Here is a 19,076-nt window from a genome sequence, read left to right as displayed (position 1 = left end):
CATGGAGCCCTAACATCACCTGAGAGCCCCAACCATCCCATGGAGCCCCTAACATCACATGGAGGGATCTGAGCTGACAATGGCAGCATTGCACCCTCCTGTGCCTGTATGTCTCCCAATTATCCCTGGCATGCCCCCATACAGCAGACAAGAGATGACAGACCCCTGACATGTCTATCCTTCTTCTTTCTCCCCCGCCTGCCCATCATAGCCATCCCTCCCCCCTCCTCACCCTGCCCGACACTATGCTCTCTACCACACACATCGATGCGTAGCGAATCGTGCGATCCATCCGACATCTATCGGATAGCCTCGTACATTGCTGGAGGGATAAAACTCGCAGAAACTTGTAGCACGGAGTGCGATCCTTCTCCTCTGATGTGCTGCTATAATTTTCAGCTCCTCCTATAACACACACCCGATGATCTGTATGTAGGATCGGTGTGTGCAGTGTATTCTCCAGACCCTGCGATGGGCTCCTTCCGTGCAGCCGCCACATGAGCGCCCGGCTCCTCCGCTCCCCGGATCCACAGGCTGCGCACCTCCGCCTGCACTTCCCGCCCGGCCGCCAGTAGGGGGCGCTGTGCCGGTGTCCCCAGGGATTACACATTCCCGAGCGGGTTAGTTTGGTATAGGAGTGTGACGTCACGGCCCCCTCCCCCTCTTCCCCCAGCCGAGCCCCTGAAAGTAACTCCGGAGTGAGGAGTGCGGGGAGCTGCGGGATGGAGAGGGCTGGATGCGGAGCGCCTGGCACAGCTCGGACCGCCGCGCTTCTGTGATCCGCCGCCTGGGGAAAGTCCTGAAACTGCCGGCTCGGTCACTGGGGATTGTTGTGCTTCTTTCTGGGATTCGCATTTACCTGTGAAACTTGTGGGGAAGATGGATGGCGAATGTGTGCTAGGGCTGTGCGCGCTGCTGCTCTTCTCGCCGGGTATGGCGTCAGCGGTCCGGGGTCAGCTGTCTGCAGGTAAGTCACCGACTTCGTACAACTTCACCGGGGACTCAGCGGAGGGCTTTACCGGGGCTCCCCTCACCTCCTCCGTGTACATTTCTCCCCCCATAAATACAGAATATTTACCATGACCCTGTGTGGAAGTATCCGGGGGAAGCCCCCCCTGTATGTAAACATTACCATATTACCCCCCCGTATGTAAACACATTGACTGGGGGGGTCCAGGTGTCTGCTATGTGCACTTCCTGTGCGCTCTATAATTGGGGTCCCCAGGTGTATATGGGGTGCTGTGCCCTGTATAGGAGTTCCGTGTAGATGCCCCCCATATAATGGTGCCCCGACATCTGCCCGTACATGTTTGACCGATATCACCATCGTCATTACCATTGGCTCCAAGTATCCAATACTTGATTATTAATCTGATTTATATTCTGATCATCACATCGATATTTCTGTGCTAATGCTATAGTTACCTAATCAATACAAAGTCATCTTTCCATGGACACCGATAAATGTAAACATAAGTTATTGTCTTCTACATTGCAATGTGTATAGGATTAGTTTAAATGTAATGACATGCACGAGGTGTTTTTGGTAGAAATAAGTGGCTTTCATCCCAGCCCCCTGGTGATCCTGCCATAGAGATCTTTCCTTCCTTTCATTGGGTGACAACAGTGAGCCATGTACCCTGGTAGGTTGTCACCTCCGCACAGTGTAGGGGTGACCTCTGATTTGGGGGTAGATATGAATTGTAGTTTGTGTATGGAGCAGATGATATACTAGTGCTGGGCATTCTCCCCCATTGATTGATGAAGACTGGAAGGATCAGTCCCCCTCCCCCTTGTCTCACTTTACACAGGATGAAAATACTTTCTGCCCTGGGCTGTCTGGCTCTTCTCATACCTGTTGCAGATTTGTGGTTTGGACACACATTCCTTCCACTTTTACTATTGAACACACGGCATTGTTTACTCCTTTCTGTGTATTCCCTAGACTGGCCAACTTCATCCAATTCACTTTATCAACTTGTAAAAGTCCAGCCTGTGTCCCCCCAGGTCACAGCAAACTGATTTCCTTTTTATTCATCGCCACTCTCCATATCTTCCACTAAGACATCAGAATACAAATAAAAAGTCCTGGGTATTGCTGGAAGTTCATAGCCAGCCTAGTCAGCGAGTTAGCAGTTTTGGAATAATTACCTCTCTGTGAAAATTCCCCCGTAGTGATCAAAATGTAGAAGAGAAAGGTAATGCTCAGCTGAAATAGCAGAGCCAAGCTGGAGCTTTTCCTGGCAGCGCTGCCTTGGTTGTATGGAGAGGTGCTGGGGGTTTGTGTGCTCACATTGCCTCCATGCAGAGAACAAAGAATCCTGACAGATCTCTGAGTGTAGTGCAGGTATGGAGAGGAGCAAAATCAGGCAGCTGGCTGGCACCATCAAAGGTGTTTAAGAAAATAATAATAATATCATATATAATTGGCTTCCACACTGTGTGTCAAATTGTCCATTATCTCTGTTATGTGAGATTCTCTCCTGTCTGTAGTGTTAATAAAGAAGACACTCTGCAATTGTTAGCACATCTTTTTATTACTGGGGTTATTCTTATTCTAAGAGATTGGGCTGTATTGTTGTAGAATTATGGCAGGCGTGTTCTTTTGTTGTTACATTGGTGCCTATTACTTAGATCCCATGTAACCTGACTGTGATCAGCAGCTTATACAATGACTGCCTTTGTTGTATCATTATTGTAGGGGATGAACATGGAAAAGATCCGTTCCATCTTTTCACTCGGGCTGCTTTTTTTTTGTCGGATTCTTTGCAACAGGTTCATGTAGCTGATCTTTTTAAATAGAACTGTTAAGTTGTCATGTCTGTCCCAAGGATCACCATTTTATGTGTTGATGACTTATCTGTTGTCTGGTTTTGCTGATTCTACTCTTTATATAGATGATCAATTTTCTGAATGCTCCTAGAGCCTTTTCTGCTTCTACAGAGAACTGATTGCTGATACAAGGCTGTCAAGAGAGGGACGTAAAGTGTACTATTGACATCACTCTGTAACTTGGGTTACGTTATCGAGTTCTTGAGCTTTGAGAAGTGTTTCTGGTTAATTGAAACTTTGAGCGGTGTCATTGCTGAGTTTCACAAATTGCCAAGAACAGCTGCTGTTACAGAGGCTGCGGTGTAACATTCTAATAGAAAAGCCTATGCTTTGATTTCTCTTTTAAATCCTTACATCTCACTAGTTTTCTGCCATCTCTTTGTTATGATAGCTTAGACATCCTTATTTTTGTTGTGATGGGAGTGCAATAAAAAAAAAATACATAAAGACAAAACCGACACTTCAGTTAAAGTTGTTTTGTAAGGATTTGTTATGCAGAACCTACTGAGGCATCCGACGTGGCAATACCAGTAAATCAGATGAAAAATATCTTTGCGAGGAATTATAATATGACTTCTGGGAAAGTATACAAATGTATTCATGCTTGAAAGTCTCTTGAATATATTCCAGATGTAATATGTGGGCTGTGTAGAACGTAAAGGGCTTTTCTTTAAGGTTTAATCTTTGTTTGTGTTATTGATGTGGGAGCTGACATACCAGACAGGTCGTGTTTTTATTTTACTAGATACCAAAGGAAAGTTGTCTGCTTTAGTAAATTACCTCTACTCACTTATATTATACTTCCATGCAAATATTGATCAATATTTAAAATATTTTTTTTTATTAGACTATCCCCACAAATCAGCACATTTGTCTGTTCAACTCCTAAAGATCTTTATATAAGACCCATGAATAATTGTTTGTTATACAATTAGATAATAAATGCAATTACTCTTTTTAATCTATAGACTTGTTTGTGCCAGCCTTGCCTTTTGTAGGTGCAGCCTAATTGAACCCCTGTACGTTACCTTTCTCATAAGAAGGGTAAATCTCAATACCAACCTCTCGTGTCAGCGGATAGGGTTCCACTTACAGCCTGCTCAGGGCCAGACAGTGTTTACTAAACATTTTGCTTATGCTTTAACAAACCACACATGCTGAAGCCTTAGGAAATGGCAGGTCATAATCTAAATCCAATTTTTCAGGTTTTAGGTGAGGCTGGTGTTGCTCTAACCCTAATTTACACCCCTCCCACCTGGTTCCTAAACCACAAGCTACAGATCATTCGAAATGTGTGACTGCCCTTTATCTGTGTTTGTGGTCTGTATATATAAAGTGGCTCTGTCACTATGGCATCATTTCGACTTGATAGACCACATGTAAAAGAGGAAATATGCTTACCTTTTTCTGTGGTCTTTGTATTGAAAATGCTCCACTTTTCTGCTCCCTGGCTATGGGCTGGTCAGCGTGGGTGGCCAGATTGGCTAGGTACTTTCTCTGCACTGAACAATATCTCCTTGTCCCGCTTTTTTTTTTTTTTTTGGCTTTACTTTAGTGGCTTGGAGTAGAGCAAGTATTTTTCAAATCCGGAAATAGAGAGTAAATGCAGCAGCTTTTCAAAATATAGTCCACTTAAAAGTTAAGTGAATTGACGCTTTTTTGATAGGTTTAAAGGATTAAAATTATTGGAGATAAGGTTTAAATCTTGAAAGCTGACATTTTCCACCCTCACCTGACTTCTTGCCAGTAATCCCACAAAATGACACCTCGGTCAGCCTCTTTCAGCCTAAATGGCTAATAACCTGTAACAATAGGTTGCTGAGTTTTTGTCAGCTAGAAATTATGCCCTTTAAAATTTGTTTTGATATTGTCCTCCTGTAATCCCCAGTACAACAGCATTTAGAGATTGGAGAGAGAGAAGGGCAGCACAGAGTCAGTCAGGGGTCTCCTGCCTTACTCATGTCTGGTAATAAACCTTCATACTGGATACAAAGGTATACAGAGGTCTTTCCTATATACAGAAGTATATTTTTACTTCAAACTGAAACCCAAATACACAAAATCCTTAACCTGACTAAACTCTAGTTTGATCCTTTATCAATTTGTATGTGCTATAATACATATATATATATATATATATATATATATATATATATATATATATATGTTGTATGTATCTCTATATACATATCTCTATCATGTACTGAGGTAACCTTTTCTTCCCATTTTTCACCAGTAGAAATCAGAAGTTCTGAACAAACTATCAAATCTAAGTCATGCCAATCTGTTTATCTTCCAAGAGCATCAAAGTCTCTAAATCAAAAACATAATCTAGCTGTCACAAGTTTCCAATGATTCAGAACAGAATTATGAGTTATCTAATTTGAATGACTGCAGCCCGTGACAACATGAAACGAGGACACTTCAAAATTGCTAAGATAGATTTTCTATTGGAAGTGTAGGCATGGAGGAGGAGCAATATTTTTGGGGTTATTAAAATGTTATTAATAAACTGCATTTATAAAGCACCAACATAATATGCAGTGTTGTACATTAAATAGGGGTTGCTAATGATAGACAGATACAAAAAATGACACAGGAGAAGTCCTTGCCCAAAGAGCTTACAATCTATGCTATATGCTATAAAAATCTTTAACTATTTATTATTTATCATCCTAAAACAAAATTACAAATATATCTTGAGACCTGTAAAACAATGTATAAAAGATGTTACAACTTTCTAATTGACAGAAGAAAAACACCTGACAGTGCCTGCATGCTTGTGGGTTGTAAGGGTGTAATTGAGTAACCCAGACTGTCCCGCCTCTGCTAGGAATGAGGGAAGGGATTGTACCTCACCTCCAACTCCTTCTATTCCCAGCCTAACAAAATAGAACATAGGACGATTGAATAAAGCTTATCATTCACTGACAGCAAATGTAAATATTATTCATAAAAACATTTTATTGAATAAATAGGTATTAAAATATGGAAGTAAACTTCATCGCACTACATTATCCTGCATTGTGTATTTACACATCTAATGTTCAGGACTGTAAATTGTGATTATAGAAATGTTCAAATCTTGTTACTAAATTTAATTAGGAAGTTTCGGTCTCTAGGGTTTCACCCTTTACGATGTATTGTAAAATGTAAACATGGGTCTTTACAATGTCGTTTTAAATATTGAGCTCCAAAAGTGCATTTGTACATTAGTCCTTATCCCAAAACGAAAGTTACCTGTGGTACCATTCTTGTAAATTGGACTATCTACTGCCTGGAAAACACCTTTCAACACGGCCTTTCAAATGGAACTCCAAAAACAAATAGTTATGTCAAATGTTTTATCTGCCAAAATATTTCAAAGTCAGCGTTGTGATTCAGATACCCTGCTACACAACTCAACCGGGCCTTTGACGTCTTGCAGAACACCTTACAGTAAAGTCCCATCAGTTCAGGACCCATCACAGTCTGTGCTTTCATCAAGGAGCCAGCAGCATGGTGACAAGGTCATCCCTGTTCTTGCACCTCCTCTTGGGTAATATACCAATGATCAGATCACAGAGCTAACTTGGTTCAGTTCTATTTTTATTTTTTTGTTTCTTCTTTCCCATAGTGGTGAATGAGAAGGCTAATAATATAGGCTCTCCCATTTATCTGTGTAAAGACTGGCACATGCTTTTATTTAGTAATTAAACATGGTAAGAGCTTTAAATGTGATTTTATGACAAGATCTGGAAAGTATGACTTGTTAGTATTCCTGAGAACTTCCAAGCTTTTTACAGATAATATAATTGGTTGGTGCTTAAGGTCCACTAACTATTAATTTCTCCTCTAAGAAAGCTTGTAATAAGATGATTATCTAGTTATCCACTGCTGATATCTTTTTTTAGAAATGTTACTTGCCTGTCATTCTTATCAGATACCTTCAGTGCTTTCTGAGTCGCTGATCTACAGCACAAATGTTGTGAGTTCACTTAGAGCATGCTTGTTCAGGTCATAAACTGAGTATTGGAATATAAGCATGACAGTGACAGCTTGCATATAATTCCTGGCACAGGTTTTCATTTATTTGCCTTCATGGAGTTTGATAAGGTCATTAATGGTCCTCTCACACTGGGCTTTAGTAAGTACTGAGTGTTCCCCTATCTTTTTTGGGAAACATGCACTGTTATTGGGCTGTTGGTATTCTAGCCAAGATCTTAGAATTCACGCTAAATTCAGGATCTCTGCAGTCTGTAGGCACTAAAATTGTGATTACAATGCTTGTGTTTATTTAGTAGGCTATTCTTCGGCAGCTGATTCACGCATTTCACTTTTGTTTGTTCAACCCATATGCACATTTCCTCTTTAGCAGCCATTGCACAAGCTCTGACTGATGTTTGAAAAGTGACATCTTGCTTGTTTTGGCATCATTGTAGAGCCACAAAGGAATTATATTATTTTTGCTTTTCAGTGAGTTAGGATTTATTTGTGATTTTCACAAAGGGAAATGTTTTACAACAGTGACAAAATGGTTAAACTATTCAACTATTCATTAGACATGAAGCTGCCCATGTCTAATGGTAAACTGGGCAAGGCTTTGGCAACATAGATGGATCATAGAAAAAGATACACTGCCTGATGTTATTGTCAATGAAAACTGCATTCCAAAACAGGCAGATAAAATCGTGTTCATATTTTGACTTCTCTAAAAGTTAAGTTTGGCTGTACCCTAACATGATTCCAGGGTGTCCCTTGCTGTTAGTGTCAGAATTATAAGGTAAAAATGAAAACCTATTCTAACCACAACATCTAAGGACATTATAATACATATGTTTTTTTTTGTTTTTTTTGTTCTTTGGTTTAGATGAGCTTTAGTTTGATATAGAAGCTCAGAGGTAGGGCCAAGCTGGTCTGTGAAAGAAAATGGTAGGATTTGTGGACTTGTGGTAGTAGAGGAATTGTGGCTTTTACTGAATTCCACCCCTCCTTCATTTTTTCATAATTATTTCAGCAGTACCTATTTAGTATTATTTTTTTTACTTTCCTTTTGGGCTCCTTGTGCTTATGCAGGACATTGTCATTTGGCTTAGAGAGTAAAATTTACATTTAAATAATAGCATTTGTTTGCTGGTTCTGAAAGCAAACAGAAGTTTGGCAGGGTGAATGTGCTGACATTTGTCAGCTTTGAGCTATGACTATGCCCACTCTCCTTAAGAACTTCCCAATGGTCTTACCTTTTGTGTTTAATGTTTGCATATTTCTGAGATTGTTAGTTTTATTGGGCAGATAGCAAGCGTACATTTATATTTATTATTTATATTATATTTTTATTTAAGATAGCATTGGTTTGACAATATTTTGGCTATCTCTTATGGTGCTTATTCGGGAGCTAGGGAGTGCTCATGCTTCGTTGTAACATACTGATTTTGCAGAGCTCTTTTACTGTGATCCCCTTAAATGACTGGCATGTTCTCATGCATTGATTATTGTCCTTGTGCATACACCCTGCATTATAGGTGCATTCGTTTGTTGAAAGGAACGCCTTTGTATGACATTACATTTCCCATAAATCTTTCTACCAAAGAAAATCTGCACTCCTCACTTATGCCCTGCCTCTAGATAAAACAAAGGGTGTGTCCACTTCATATCACTTTCCACATTCTGGTAAAAGTTTATTATTTTTTCTTTCAAAAAGTTCCTTTTTTAGTGTTACTAGGATTTTCTATTAAAAGTTTTTGTTTGTGTCAGTCTTTGTACACATAATTGGATTTTACCCTAATTTTTCACAGGGCCATTGTGTTTCATGTGCATAATTCCCTACCATGGCAAAGTTCTCCCTTTTACCTGAAAAATGTTATATTCCAGTATTGTACTGTAATCCACCTAGAAAACTCATTTTCATGTGCTTACCTCTGCAGGGGAATTCACAGGGGACTTGTTGTAAAAACTTCTTGTGAAAGTTGTTAAAGTATTTTGCACATTCATACACAGTGTTGCATGTACACAGCATGAGGAAAAGTCATTTGTACATGTGAACTATTGCCCTTTTACTGTATGCCTAAGCAAAGAATTTGATCAGCAGCTCTGAGGATCTCAACATAATCATAGCGCTTACCATGCAGCGCAAAGCAGTGATTTTAATTTTGCAGTGGCGTACACGCACCTTCTCTTTTACTGCAGCCTGCTATATTTACCATAGAATTGGAGTTACCCACTATTTGACAATATAAAGGGCTCTGTCAAATGGTATAGATAATGTACACTATTTTTCATTGCCTGGATATTTAATTTAATTAGACAAAAATGAAAACAAAGTCAATAATTGGCAGCAAAGGCTGGTCACTAAGACTTCTATGAATTTACAAAAGGGGTAAAGCTGCTGATGTATGGAAGGTAGAAGTGGCCTGCTGCAAGCAGTTCTGTGCTGCTGTACAATTTCATTCATGACAATAAGTGGGTAAAACATTAGGAATGCGGTCAGTGCTAATTAAACCCTAATGTCTGGAGGGAGCACTCTCATGGCCACAGACATCACAGAAATCAGTTCTGGCTAGACTATCCTCTGAAATAAACTAAAATGTTTTCTACCTGTAAAGGTCATGAAAAATATTTGTTTGGGGGTAAAGTGAAACTGTTATCTTATAAGAAAAATGATTTTTTTGAAAACCAGGCACTGCTTTAGCTTGAAAGGTCATCTGAAAGATTTGATTGCCTTTTTATTTTGTCTCTAATCATTCTGCTCATAATTCACTTTGAGCTTAACCTATCTACAGTGAACTAATCACCACTTAACAAAAATTATACATGGGAGCCAATTTCAATGTCCTTGGGCTAAACCAGAATGCCAGTGAGGGTATGTGCTTTTTTCTCCTCTTTAATTTCAATAGCAGGTTGATGTTTTATCGTCTTCAAAGCACATGAAACACTGGGAATATACTTAAAAACTGCCAAACAACATATATCTGTGACCGAAAGGTATAATGCATTACAATTATTCAACTGTCTCTGTGTTTTTATTGTCACAGACAGGGTTGTATATAGAAGACAACACATTAAAAAAAACAAGATTTAAGAGGTCACTACATAAATAAAGCATTTACCCATCATTTAAGGCTTAATGTGCAAATACATGTACTTTATTTATATATATTTATTATTCCCCTGTGGCTAGCTGTGCATCCACAACTACTGGTGCAGTGGTGCTAGCAGAAATTTAAAGAATATGTGAAATCAAGAACAAACATTTTTTTCTTTTGTACATTGCAAATCCTTGGATATGATGGTTGCACAGGTTTTTCTGTCAACGTGACCACACTTTTTTCCTACTTTATCCATGAAGGTGTTACCATAAAATAGGTTATGTAAAGGGGTTTCCTTAATCCTCTAAAACAATTTCAATGGTAGGTTTAACACACCAAGAGGGAGCATATAAGAGACACTCATTGTTAAGGTTTACATACACCTAAATGATTGGAGTAAATAATAAAACACATGGAGTTGGCAAGGGATAAAACTCCTGTCAGCTTATTTTTGTTTTCTCTGTTCTATTGGGAGAATTGTAAGAAGGAGCAGTAAAGCACAACCACTTTGTTGCCTTGAAAAGTACTTGCAGTTGGTGGAGGTGAACAAACACCTGAAGCTAGTTAAGGGAGGATAAGTATAAGGGTTATAAAAGTGCACATATTCATTATTATTAAGTGGAGATAAAATTAATTGCTTACAGTTAGTCTTATATATGTCCCTAAAGAACATTATAAATACTATGCTTTTCACATACATTAACATTGAATTACATTATTCCTACCAACCGTATCCCAATCACCTTTTAAAATTAAAAAGGAGGTTTAGTCTGACATCTGCATTCTGTAGCAGGAGTGTCAGACCAGCCATACAAAGTTTGGTATGGTGTAGGACTTTGACCTTATATTTAAAGTACCTTTTTACTAAACATATTATTAAAATATTAAGTTAAATGATTGATGCCTTTCCATTTACCACATTGCTATTTGTTTCATTGTGAATGCATATCATCTGTTTCCAGGATATATTTTATTTTAGGTCATCAATTCAATTAGTTCAATCCATGTGATCTGGTAATAAACCATACTACCCGAACAGCATGGTGTGTCATTGTAGATAATACCGGTTTGTTTGGAGTATTGCTTTCCTCTGCTGGCTTGTATTTTGTCTATGAGAGGAAAATGCAGCCAGAATGAGCTGATTAGGCCTGCTGAGAACATAAGACTAAAAGTAAAACCTGCAGCGTAAATTACTTTTAAGTGTATAGCAAGTTGCAATGCGTGCCAATCTTAAAAATCCACCTGCGGCCAGATTAGTCACTCTTGTCCGAATTCAGCTTTCAAACAAAAGCCTAAGGGTCTGCACTGAAAGAAGTAGAATATGGAGATGAATGTTTTCCTTATTCCTATTGTTGGCCAAGTTCATTCTTGCTGCTGGTGAAAGTAATGCACATAACTAATTGTTAACTAGTGCTGGAAAAGGTTTAAAGAATAACGTGTTCAATCCATAACTAACATCTGTCACAAAGACCTTCCTATGATCTCTGTAAATTGCACATATTTTAATGATTACACTAAAAATGTGTTGGTTGTTTTTCCTAGTGATATTGATGTTAGACATTTTCATTAATAAAGTTGGGAAGAATCAGAATCATGGGTTGCTTTAATCTGACACCGATCCTAGGGCTTTATTTCCCTGGTGGGAAACAATTACTGCCTCTGGAATATTTCTTTAGGAATGTCTGATTCCCTGTTTTATAAATAGAGCCCTTAGTCTATGTAAACTCAAACAATGAAATTCTTTTTTGTGCTTTTTTTTGGTTGTTATATCTGTTTGATAAATCTTGTCAGTCTAAATAGTATCTTGTCAGAAACTTTATTTCAAAGAGCCATTTTGGCCCTTTTAGTTCTCTTGGACTTCAGGATGCTTGGTTAACAGGTTGTAAAATCTGAGAGTAGGAATGGTTGGGGAGATTAGCAAAAAGAAAACCGGAAGGGCTGACATTTGAAGTCAACAAAATTGTGTGTTGTAAGCCCACCACTAAGTTTAGGATGAAGTGCATTGCTGGCAGATTATTGGGTATTTGTCTACCTGCAGGTTCTGCAGAGGTAAAAACTTTTACACTAAATAGAAACCCTTTGGCGGGGGTTCTGCTTGGCTGACCGTTTGAACTATGGAGCCTGTAATGAACTCATTTAAAGCCTTCGCATTTGTATAAACATGAAAGGCAGCTCTTTGTTAAACTTCCAGGTAAGGGATAATAATAACCGTGTTCCTTGTTTTTCTGTTTCACAAAATAATATTTCTGTTATCTTGAAGGACCCCTGGTCTACTTGCACATCTCTAGTGCAAAGAAATTTAATTTTAATCCAGCCTCATATTAAAGCCCAAAATTTATAAATAGATTAAAACCTGGGGTTTTAGGGAAGGATTAGAACCTCTTTTCGTTAAACTGCCTGAGTTTTGGTGTTCAGATTTTCCCTCACTTCCTATCAATCGTATCAAAATAGGGAAGAATTATCCAACAGTTTCTGCAATAAAGAAATGACCCTTATTTGGTTTAAGATGTATTATCAATATAAAGTTCTATTATACATGAATAGTTCCACAGTGAAACCAGTTTCTTTGCTTTTGTGGGGGGATGGAACTATTGTTATGGTAAAAAGATGGATCTTTGAAATCCTGTACTTTTTTTATTTGTCATGTTGTTCAGTTGAAATTTATGTCACAGTGAATCTAAACCCTGGTATACTCCCCAATGTCCCTAATATGTTGCAGGGGACTGCCACCTTCTCTTCGTAGTTGAGATCTTTGGTCACCTTGATCGGCCGGGATGACGTTGGTTCAATCAGTCCCGGAACCACAGGGGAAGCCAGCAATGATGCTGAGCATGTGCAGCTCAAGGATTTTTGACAGCTCTAGTCAGTGATTAGATGGGTTAGAAGGCTCATTGCAGAAAGGACATTGGCTGTCCCTTTCTGCAATAAAGCCCTGCCTAATCATAATGTTTTAAAGTTGAATTGTAGTTCTGCTTTAAATTTTCCACATTAGAACTAATTCAAAAAATGTATTCGAGAATATTGCTATAACATTCCTATTAAGATCCACTATGGTAGCGTCTGTCTTGAAAGAGCTAATAATATATTAGATTGTTTCTCTATTCATCTTTGTTTTCCTTCTTTGCAAGATACAAGTGCGTCAGTTTGTATTATAGACCTGGATACACCTGGCCACATGAGTTGTTCTAAATGCATCCCTGCATTTTATTCAGTAAAAGGGCCTAATAGTAATGTAATCCATATTCTTCACATTATTTAACTCTTTACTTTTTTTTTTTTTCTCAAGTGTTTTAGGTAGGTAGCAAAGCTCATGTGTGTGTAAACTGAATGAAGTCAATTAAGCTTGGCTTTCATGGTTTGGTATGCTTGCTACAGTTCATCACTTGATTACTCATTGCATTGACTTTGCAGTTCAGCTGTAAAATGTTTTATTGCTCTTTTTTTTTTTTTTTTTTTAATACTCAGATGTTTTTAGTATGTTGCTAGTGAACATGTGTAAGCTTGAAAATACCTATTTATAACTGATGAAGATCATGAAATCAAAGCTCATGTTAAGGCGTGACATTTGAAAGGTGTTTTAGTCTTTGTTGCCTATTAAATCGCCTGGATGAATCCCCTCTGATGGCTTAATTAATGTCATGAAGATGATCTTGCTCCCAATTGATGTGTTGTAAATTGATGTGTCTAATAGATGTGACCCTCTAATTTGCACAAATAATTTGCACAAATAGTATAAGACATCATCCTATACCGTACAGTACAATATTGCCCTATGTGAACTCATATATGAGGTATAAATGCAGAACTTTGCTCAAAATCTTTGATCACCTAAGCATTTATTTTCTGTACTGACAACACAATGCAGGGCATGAAAAAAGGTGCATGACAATGCGGTGCACCTTTTGTTCAATATGTGTGTGGTGTGTTGTGCTCCAATGCTACACTATATACAGTGCACGGTGCATTGGGATGCAGTGGTCCCATATTAAGCAGGTGCATTGTGAGAATGCATGGCAATGTATAATGTAGCAAAACATGCTAAATATGCGTTTGTGCAAACGGACCTTGAGTTTTTGTATATTTTTTCTGTATTTTATGTAGTTTAGCAAAATTAGTTGTAATCCTTGTAGTTTAAAAAAAATAGATTAGAATAGTTTCTTTTTATAGGTTGAATTCTGCTTGTAATATTGATATGTAATTTGGTAAATGTTGCCTGCCTTTCAGTGTGCCACAATACACAAACTTAGTGTTCATGGTAGTTTCGGTACTTTGTCAAAATTAGTGCAGTATAGCTTTTTTACGCATTGATTCTTACTATGACCTATTCAAACAGAGTGGCTTGCCTTAACACAATGCATATAAGTTTAAATTGGCCCCTAGTACTTTTTTCATGTAGTTAAACATGTTGGATTCAGTTGTTAGTCAATGAATGGAATAAATCCAGCGCTGTCATACTGAGCTCTACCATGTTTACTTTCTGAGCTTAGTAACATGACTACATCATCCACCTATTGCACAATATTTATTTCAAGGTACATCCTGAATATCAGTTCTAATGCAGCGTGTATTGCTGGTTCAAATATTCTGCTCTGCGCATGCAAAATCAAAGAACAATCTGCAAGTCTATCAGTATTATTTTGGCCTCACCGAGCTATAAAATATTTTCCACCCACTCCATCCTGTAACTTATATGTGCCTTCTGCTCAATTTTTTACTGCTGTTCCATTGCCAATTTGCAGCTGAAGGGTATTCCCCATATTTAGGAGCATGTACTGTTATAGTACCATGTCAATTAATCCAGATATCCGTAGCTTACACAGGGCTTTTTTTTAGCTCAAACTAGCTGATTAAAGTGGCAGAAAGAAGACGAGGAAGGTACTAAGTATGTACTGAATAAAAGTAAACCTGTTGAAAATTTTTCCTGCTGTGAAGTATCCAGTCTTGCACATTAGAGCACCACATGATATGCACAATACATTTGATGTACACCCCCCACCCCCTTCCCAAATATGTAGTGATAATTATTCAAGAGCTGTATGAATTTGTACTTTGTAAAATATACCAACTTATTTATATGAACATTTATAGTTATGAAACGTGTGTAACCCAATGTGAAATGGTGTGTGTTGTACAATGGTGTGTGTTGTACAATGGTGTGTGTTGTACAATGGTGTGTGTTGTATTTGTGATGAGTACATCTAAGTACAGCAGTTTAAACTGCGTCCTGCTGTAAAGACTTTATTTGTGGTAGCAGACGGTGAGCTTCAGCTGCTTTGCTTATCTAGTGACATTTGGTGTAATGGTGCTGAAGTAATATTGTGCTCACTGTAGAAAGTGATACTCCCGTCCTGTGCTGAGTAAATGACATAGTGGATTGTGGTAGCTTTGTTTTTCAATGTCTTTACTCGTGTCCACCCCACAGACTTGTTCAGATTGATTGACTAGGGAAACAGACAGAACTATTATTTAGCTGGCTAGGGCACTGACATAAAGTAAATGATCCTGTGTGGGATTTTCTAAATGCCCTTTTCTCAGCCTTTGTTTTTCGCATTTATGATTTTTTTCCCCACTGTACATATTTAGAGGTAAAAGTTTTTGAAGAGATAATTCTTTAATTTGAACTTGTATTGGCCTTTATGGTGAACTCTTAAAATTATGAGTCAAACGTTATTTGTGAATAAATTAAAAGCATTAATCTTACTCTTATCAGTGCTCCATTTTCTCTAATCTATTTTAAATTCTTATTCAGAGCACTTCTGGTTCTAGCTTTTGGTTTAGCTGTTTAATTTTGAGTTCTTCAGCTTGTCAGGGTCATGTAGACCGTGCATGTTATGATCCAATTGTACAGTCTCCTCCAGGTCTCACAATAGATAAGAAGGAATGCCTTATTAGTTATACATTGAATGGACTTTCAGGGTATATTTTGGAAATGGAACCTGTACTTTGCACATGCTGAATAAAACATTTGTTTTAATCCTGACCACTCTTATAGTGCAAACTTTCCCCTTTTGCTTCTGAACTAAAAATGATTGCTGATTTGGAACAAATGATCGCTGTGCAGTTCTGTTCTGTACAGAGTAAAGTGTGTGTTAGGTTCCTTTCTGCTTCCTCTACATAATTAACAATAGTGGTTGATAGTTGTCTAGTGGTTGTTTAGTGTTCGTACACAGCAGATTGTAGCATTCTGGTTAAGACCACATTAGGTATCTCAATGGTAGCAATGAGCTAGTTTAAAGCAACATCCCAGCAAAATTTAATGCAGCAACCATCTATTCTTGTAAGGACCAGAAATCTACAAATACCAGTAAGGGCTGGATGTTAGTGACAGGGGAAAAAACATTATTATATGTTGATAAGAGTGAGAAATCAATTAACACGGTAAACAATTATTTATAGAGTTGTACACATGTTGAAATGGGACTAAATGGTTAAATCACTAGTCCTTTTTTTTTGCAAGTTTGCTGTTGTGTGTGGAAATGCCTAATTGATATTTTTGTGCAGTTTTATTGTTTTTGTTTTTCACAATAGATTTTATGTCCCCTGTCTGTGTATTTATTGGCTCAGATAGTACAGCATATGACTTTCTCCACTGGCCAAGAAACCAAAACCCTAAGGAGCATATACACAACGCCATAATGTCAACTTTGCTGCTTTATATATATATATAGTTTTAGATGTATAATGCTCCAGAGACTTTTCTGTTTGCCTAAACTGTTTGAATCTACATATTAGGCTGTGGCGCAAACCGTAATAAGAGCATACCATTATTTCCTGGAGAGATAATTAAACTAAAGTCCCTTGTGAGTTGTTGATAACACAGTGAAGATGCATACAAATATAGGAACTTTGTTTGAAAACTTAGGTTGTGATTTCTTTGTGACCTGATTCAGTCCTTTTCTGTAACTACTGATGAAACTCAACTAGTGCCTGGCTAGAATACGGTATACCCTGTGATTAGCATTGCTGCCTTGCTTAGATGAGTGTATATATTTGATTGATGCCTCTTATTGCTGATCCTGACATTCATCTCTGTGCTACCTAGGCGAGTTGGAGGCAAGTTGTCAGATAGCTTAAGTCCCTGCAGAGCCTGGCAGTTCAGCAAGAGAAAAGGGAACAGGGAATACTAATGATGGCAAGTTGATTTCTCTGTATAGCCATAGCAGTCTTGGGGAAAAGCCTGCTTGAATATACATGCACCATGTCGGAATGTTAAAGAGTTAATGTGCTGTGTTATTGTACTGTGGCATAACAGATGGTATAATTAGTCTGCAGTTGTGCAATGTGCTGTTTTTCCTATTTTCCTTTTGATAGGATGTATCCGTCTGATTTACGGATAGATAACATTTACATTACATGGCTAAGCTCTTTTATATGTATGACCATGTGTTCTGGTGCAGTCTATGAATAATAAATGTTCCAGGTGAATTATGTTTAATAAATTGGTAAATTATTGTGAGGATTTACCCAGTTCAATTGCTTTGAACGCTTGTGTTTGTCTTTAAATATTTCAATCAAAAAACAAAGTGGCTTTTCTTTATATAAAAGTGGGAATCGCCATTACTGTATTTCTGAATTTTTTGTAGCATCTGCAATGCTGACAGTCTGGCTTCTGTATATTTGATCACCATTAGTAACCAGGGAGTAATACTAGATACATTGTGTGGTATTTACTAGGTTTTCCAACACAGTTAAGCGCTTTGGCAAGAGATAATCCACTGTTTTGGCACCAATTCCACCATTTTTTGTGTAGTGCATTAGAAAAAAAGTCAGTAGTGTGCAAACCTTTGTTTTTACTATGAAAACCAGCACAATTCATAACAAATTAATGCATAACAAAAAGTACTAATGCCATCGGGTCACCACAGGCGGGAAAAAAGTATTTTGGTCATTTATCTTCCTAATTTACTGATATTACTGAACTGAAGTTCTTTTTTTCTTCTTGGAACTAGTAATAAAATGAAATGTGCCATTTAATAATAAGGGTTATATAATAAAATACACTTTTAAAGGCTGTTTTTTAGGCAGGAGTGGGCAAAGTCAACAGAAGGCCCTTGTGTAAGAGTTGTGGAGCCAATTTGTCAATTGCATGTTCCAGTACAATCTCCTGTTCACTGGTAGATGTGGATAAAGAATAGCCATTGAGCAGCCTAAAGCAGAACTAACCTTGACTCCCCTTTAGCTCCATTGTCTTCATCATCATCTTGACTCAGTCTCCTCTGGGTTCAAGTATATGGCTATCTTGATTAGCTAGGCGAAGTGATGTACCCAGCATGCATGCATGCACGGAGGAGTACATTTCATTCCAGCATGTGCCGTTCAATGTACATACAACAAAACAAACATTCAGTTAAGTTTGTCTTTTTTTCAAAGGGGGCATATCATCCCCCTTCCTATATCAGGAGCTGACAATATGCAAGTTTTTGTTAAACAGGTTTGGTTTTTATTGTAGTTTATTTATTATGTTTTTGAACTAAACTGAAAAAAAAAAAAATCACACTGGCCTTTAATCCTGCAGATTCCCCAATAGCTGGACCTTTCCTCGATTGGGTCCCAGGTACCCTGGGATTTTTTTCTGTCCAGGTGTGGGGAGTTGCCGGGCGCCTCCATCTACACTTTTCTTCTGGATATGTCACTCGATCTCTCACTGGTCAGGTGGGAGATTGGGTGACATAGTAAAGAGGAAAGAAAAAGCTAATCTCGCTGTGTGTGAATGAAATCAGCATCTTTTTCCCCTTAGTGAACAAAAATGCCCCTTCTGCGCATGCCTGAGATCAGGCATGCACAGAAGGAGCAGCCAAGATTTGCTACCCTTTTGTGTAAAGTAAAACCTTTGTGTTTAGGACCGCTTTACCTCTCAGTCCACATGTTGCAACTGTGGTCGGGTAGCAAGTGTGTGTTCTTTTCCTGCCAAAAAGCCATCATAACTAAACAGGAACATCATTGTACATGTACATGTGCTGATCAGGTAGGACAGAAGCAGGTGCTTGCTGCTTTACACCACTTAGGTGTATATACCCCAAAAAGAATGCCACCTTATTGTCACCTGCTTTAGAAATGAGCGATACTTGGGCCTGCTTGATATTAGGAGGGTGGTCGCTGCTCTCTAGTCACACAGCTTCTGTAAAAAGCACCTCACATCCCAGCAGGCCCTTTGCTGCAACACAAATGGAGTGTCCGCAC

The 19,076-nt window shown here is 38.3% G+C and overlaps 1 protein-coding gene across 1 annotated transcript in view; it reads left to right on the top strand.

Annotated features, from left to right (window-relative positions):
- The first annotated feature begins 631 nt into the window (after nt 1-631).
- Nucleotides 632-19,076, top strand: part of PTPRK (protein tyrosine phosphatase receptor type K) — a 229,580-nt gene continuing 211,135 nt past the window's right edge. The window contains exon 1 of the mRNA XM_072410218.1: nt 632-967. Coding sequence (XP_072266319.1) covers nt 880-967 — 88 coding nt within the window. The 5' untranslated portion in view covers nt 632-879. The remainder of the gene's footprint in view (nt 968-19,076) is intronic.

This window comes from Pyxicephalus adspersus, chromosome 4 (genome assembly GCF_032062135.1).
Source record: "Pyxicephalus adspersus chromosome 4, UCB_Pads_2.0, whole genome shotgun sequence".
NCBI lineage: Eukaryota > Metazoa > Chordata > Amphibia > Anura > Pyxicephalidae > Pyxicephalus > Pyxicephalus adspersus.
This window is presented reverse-complemented; position numbering and strand designations above follow the sequence as displayed.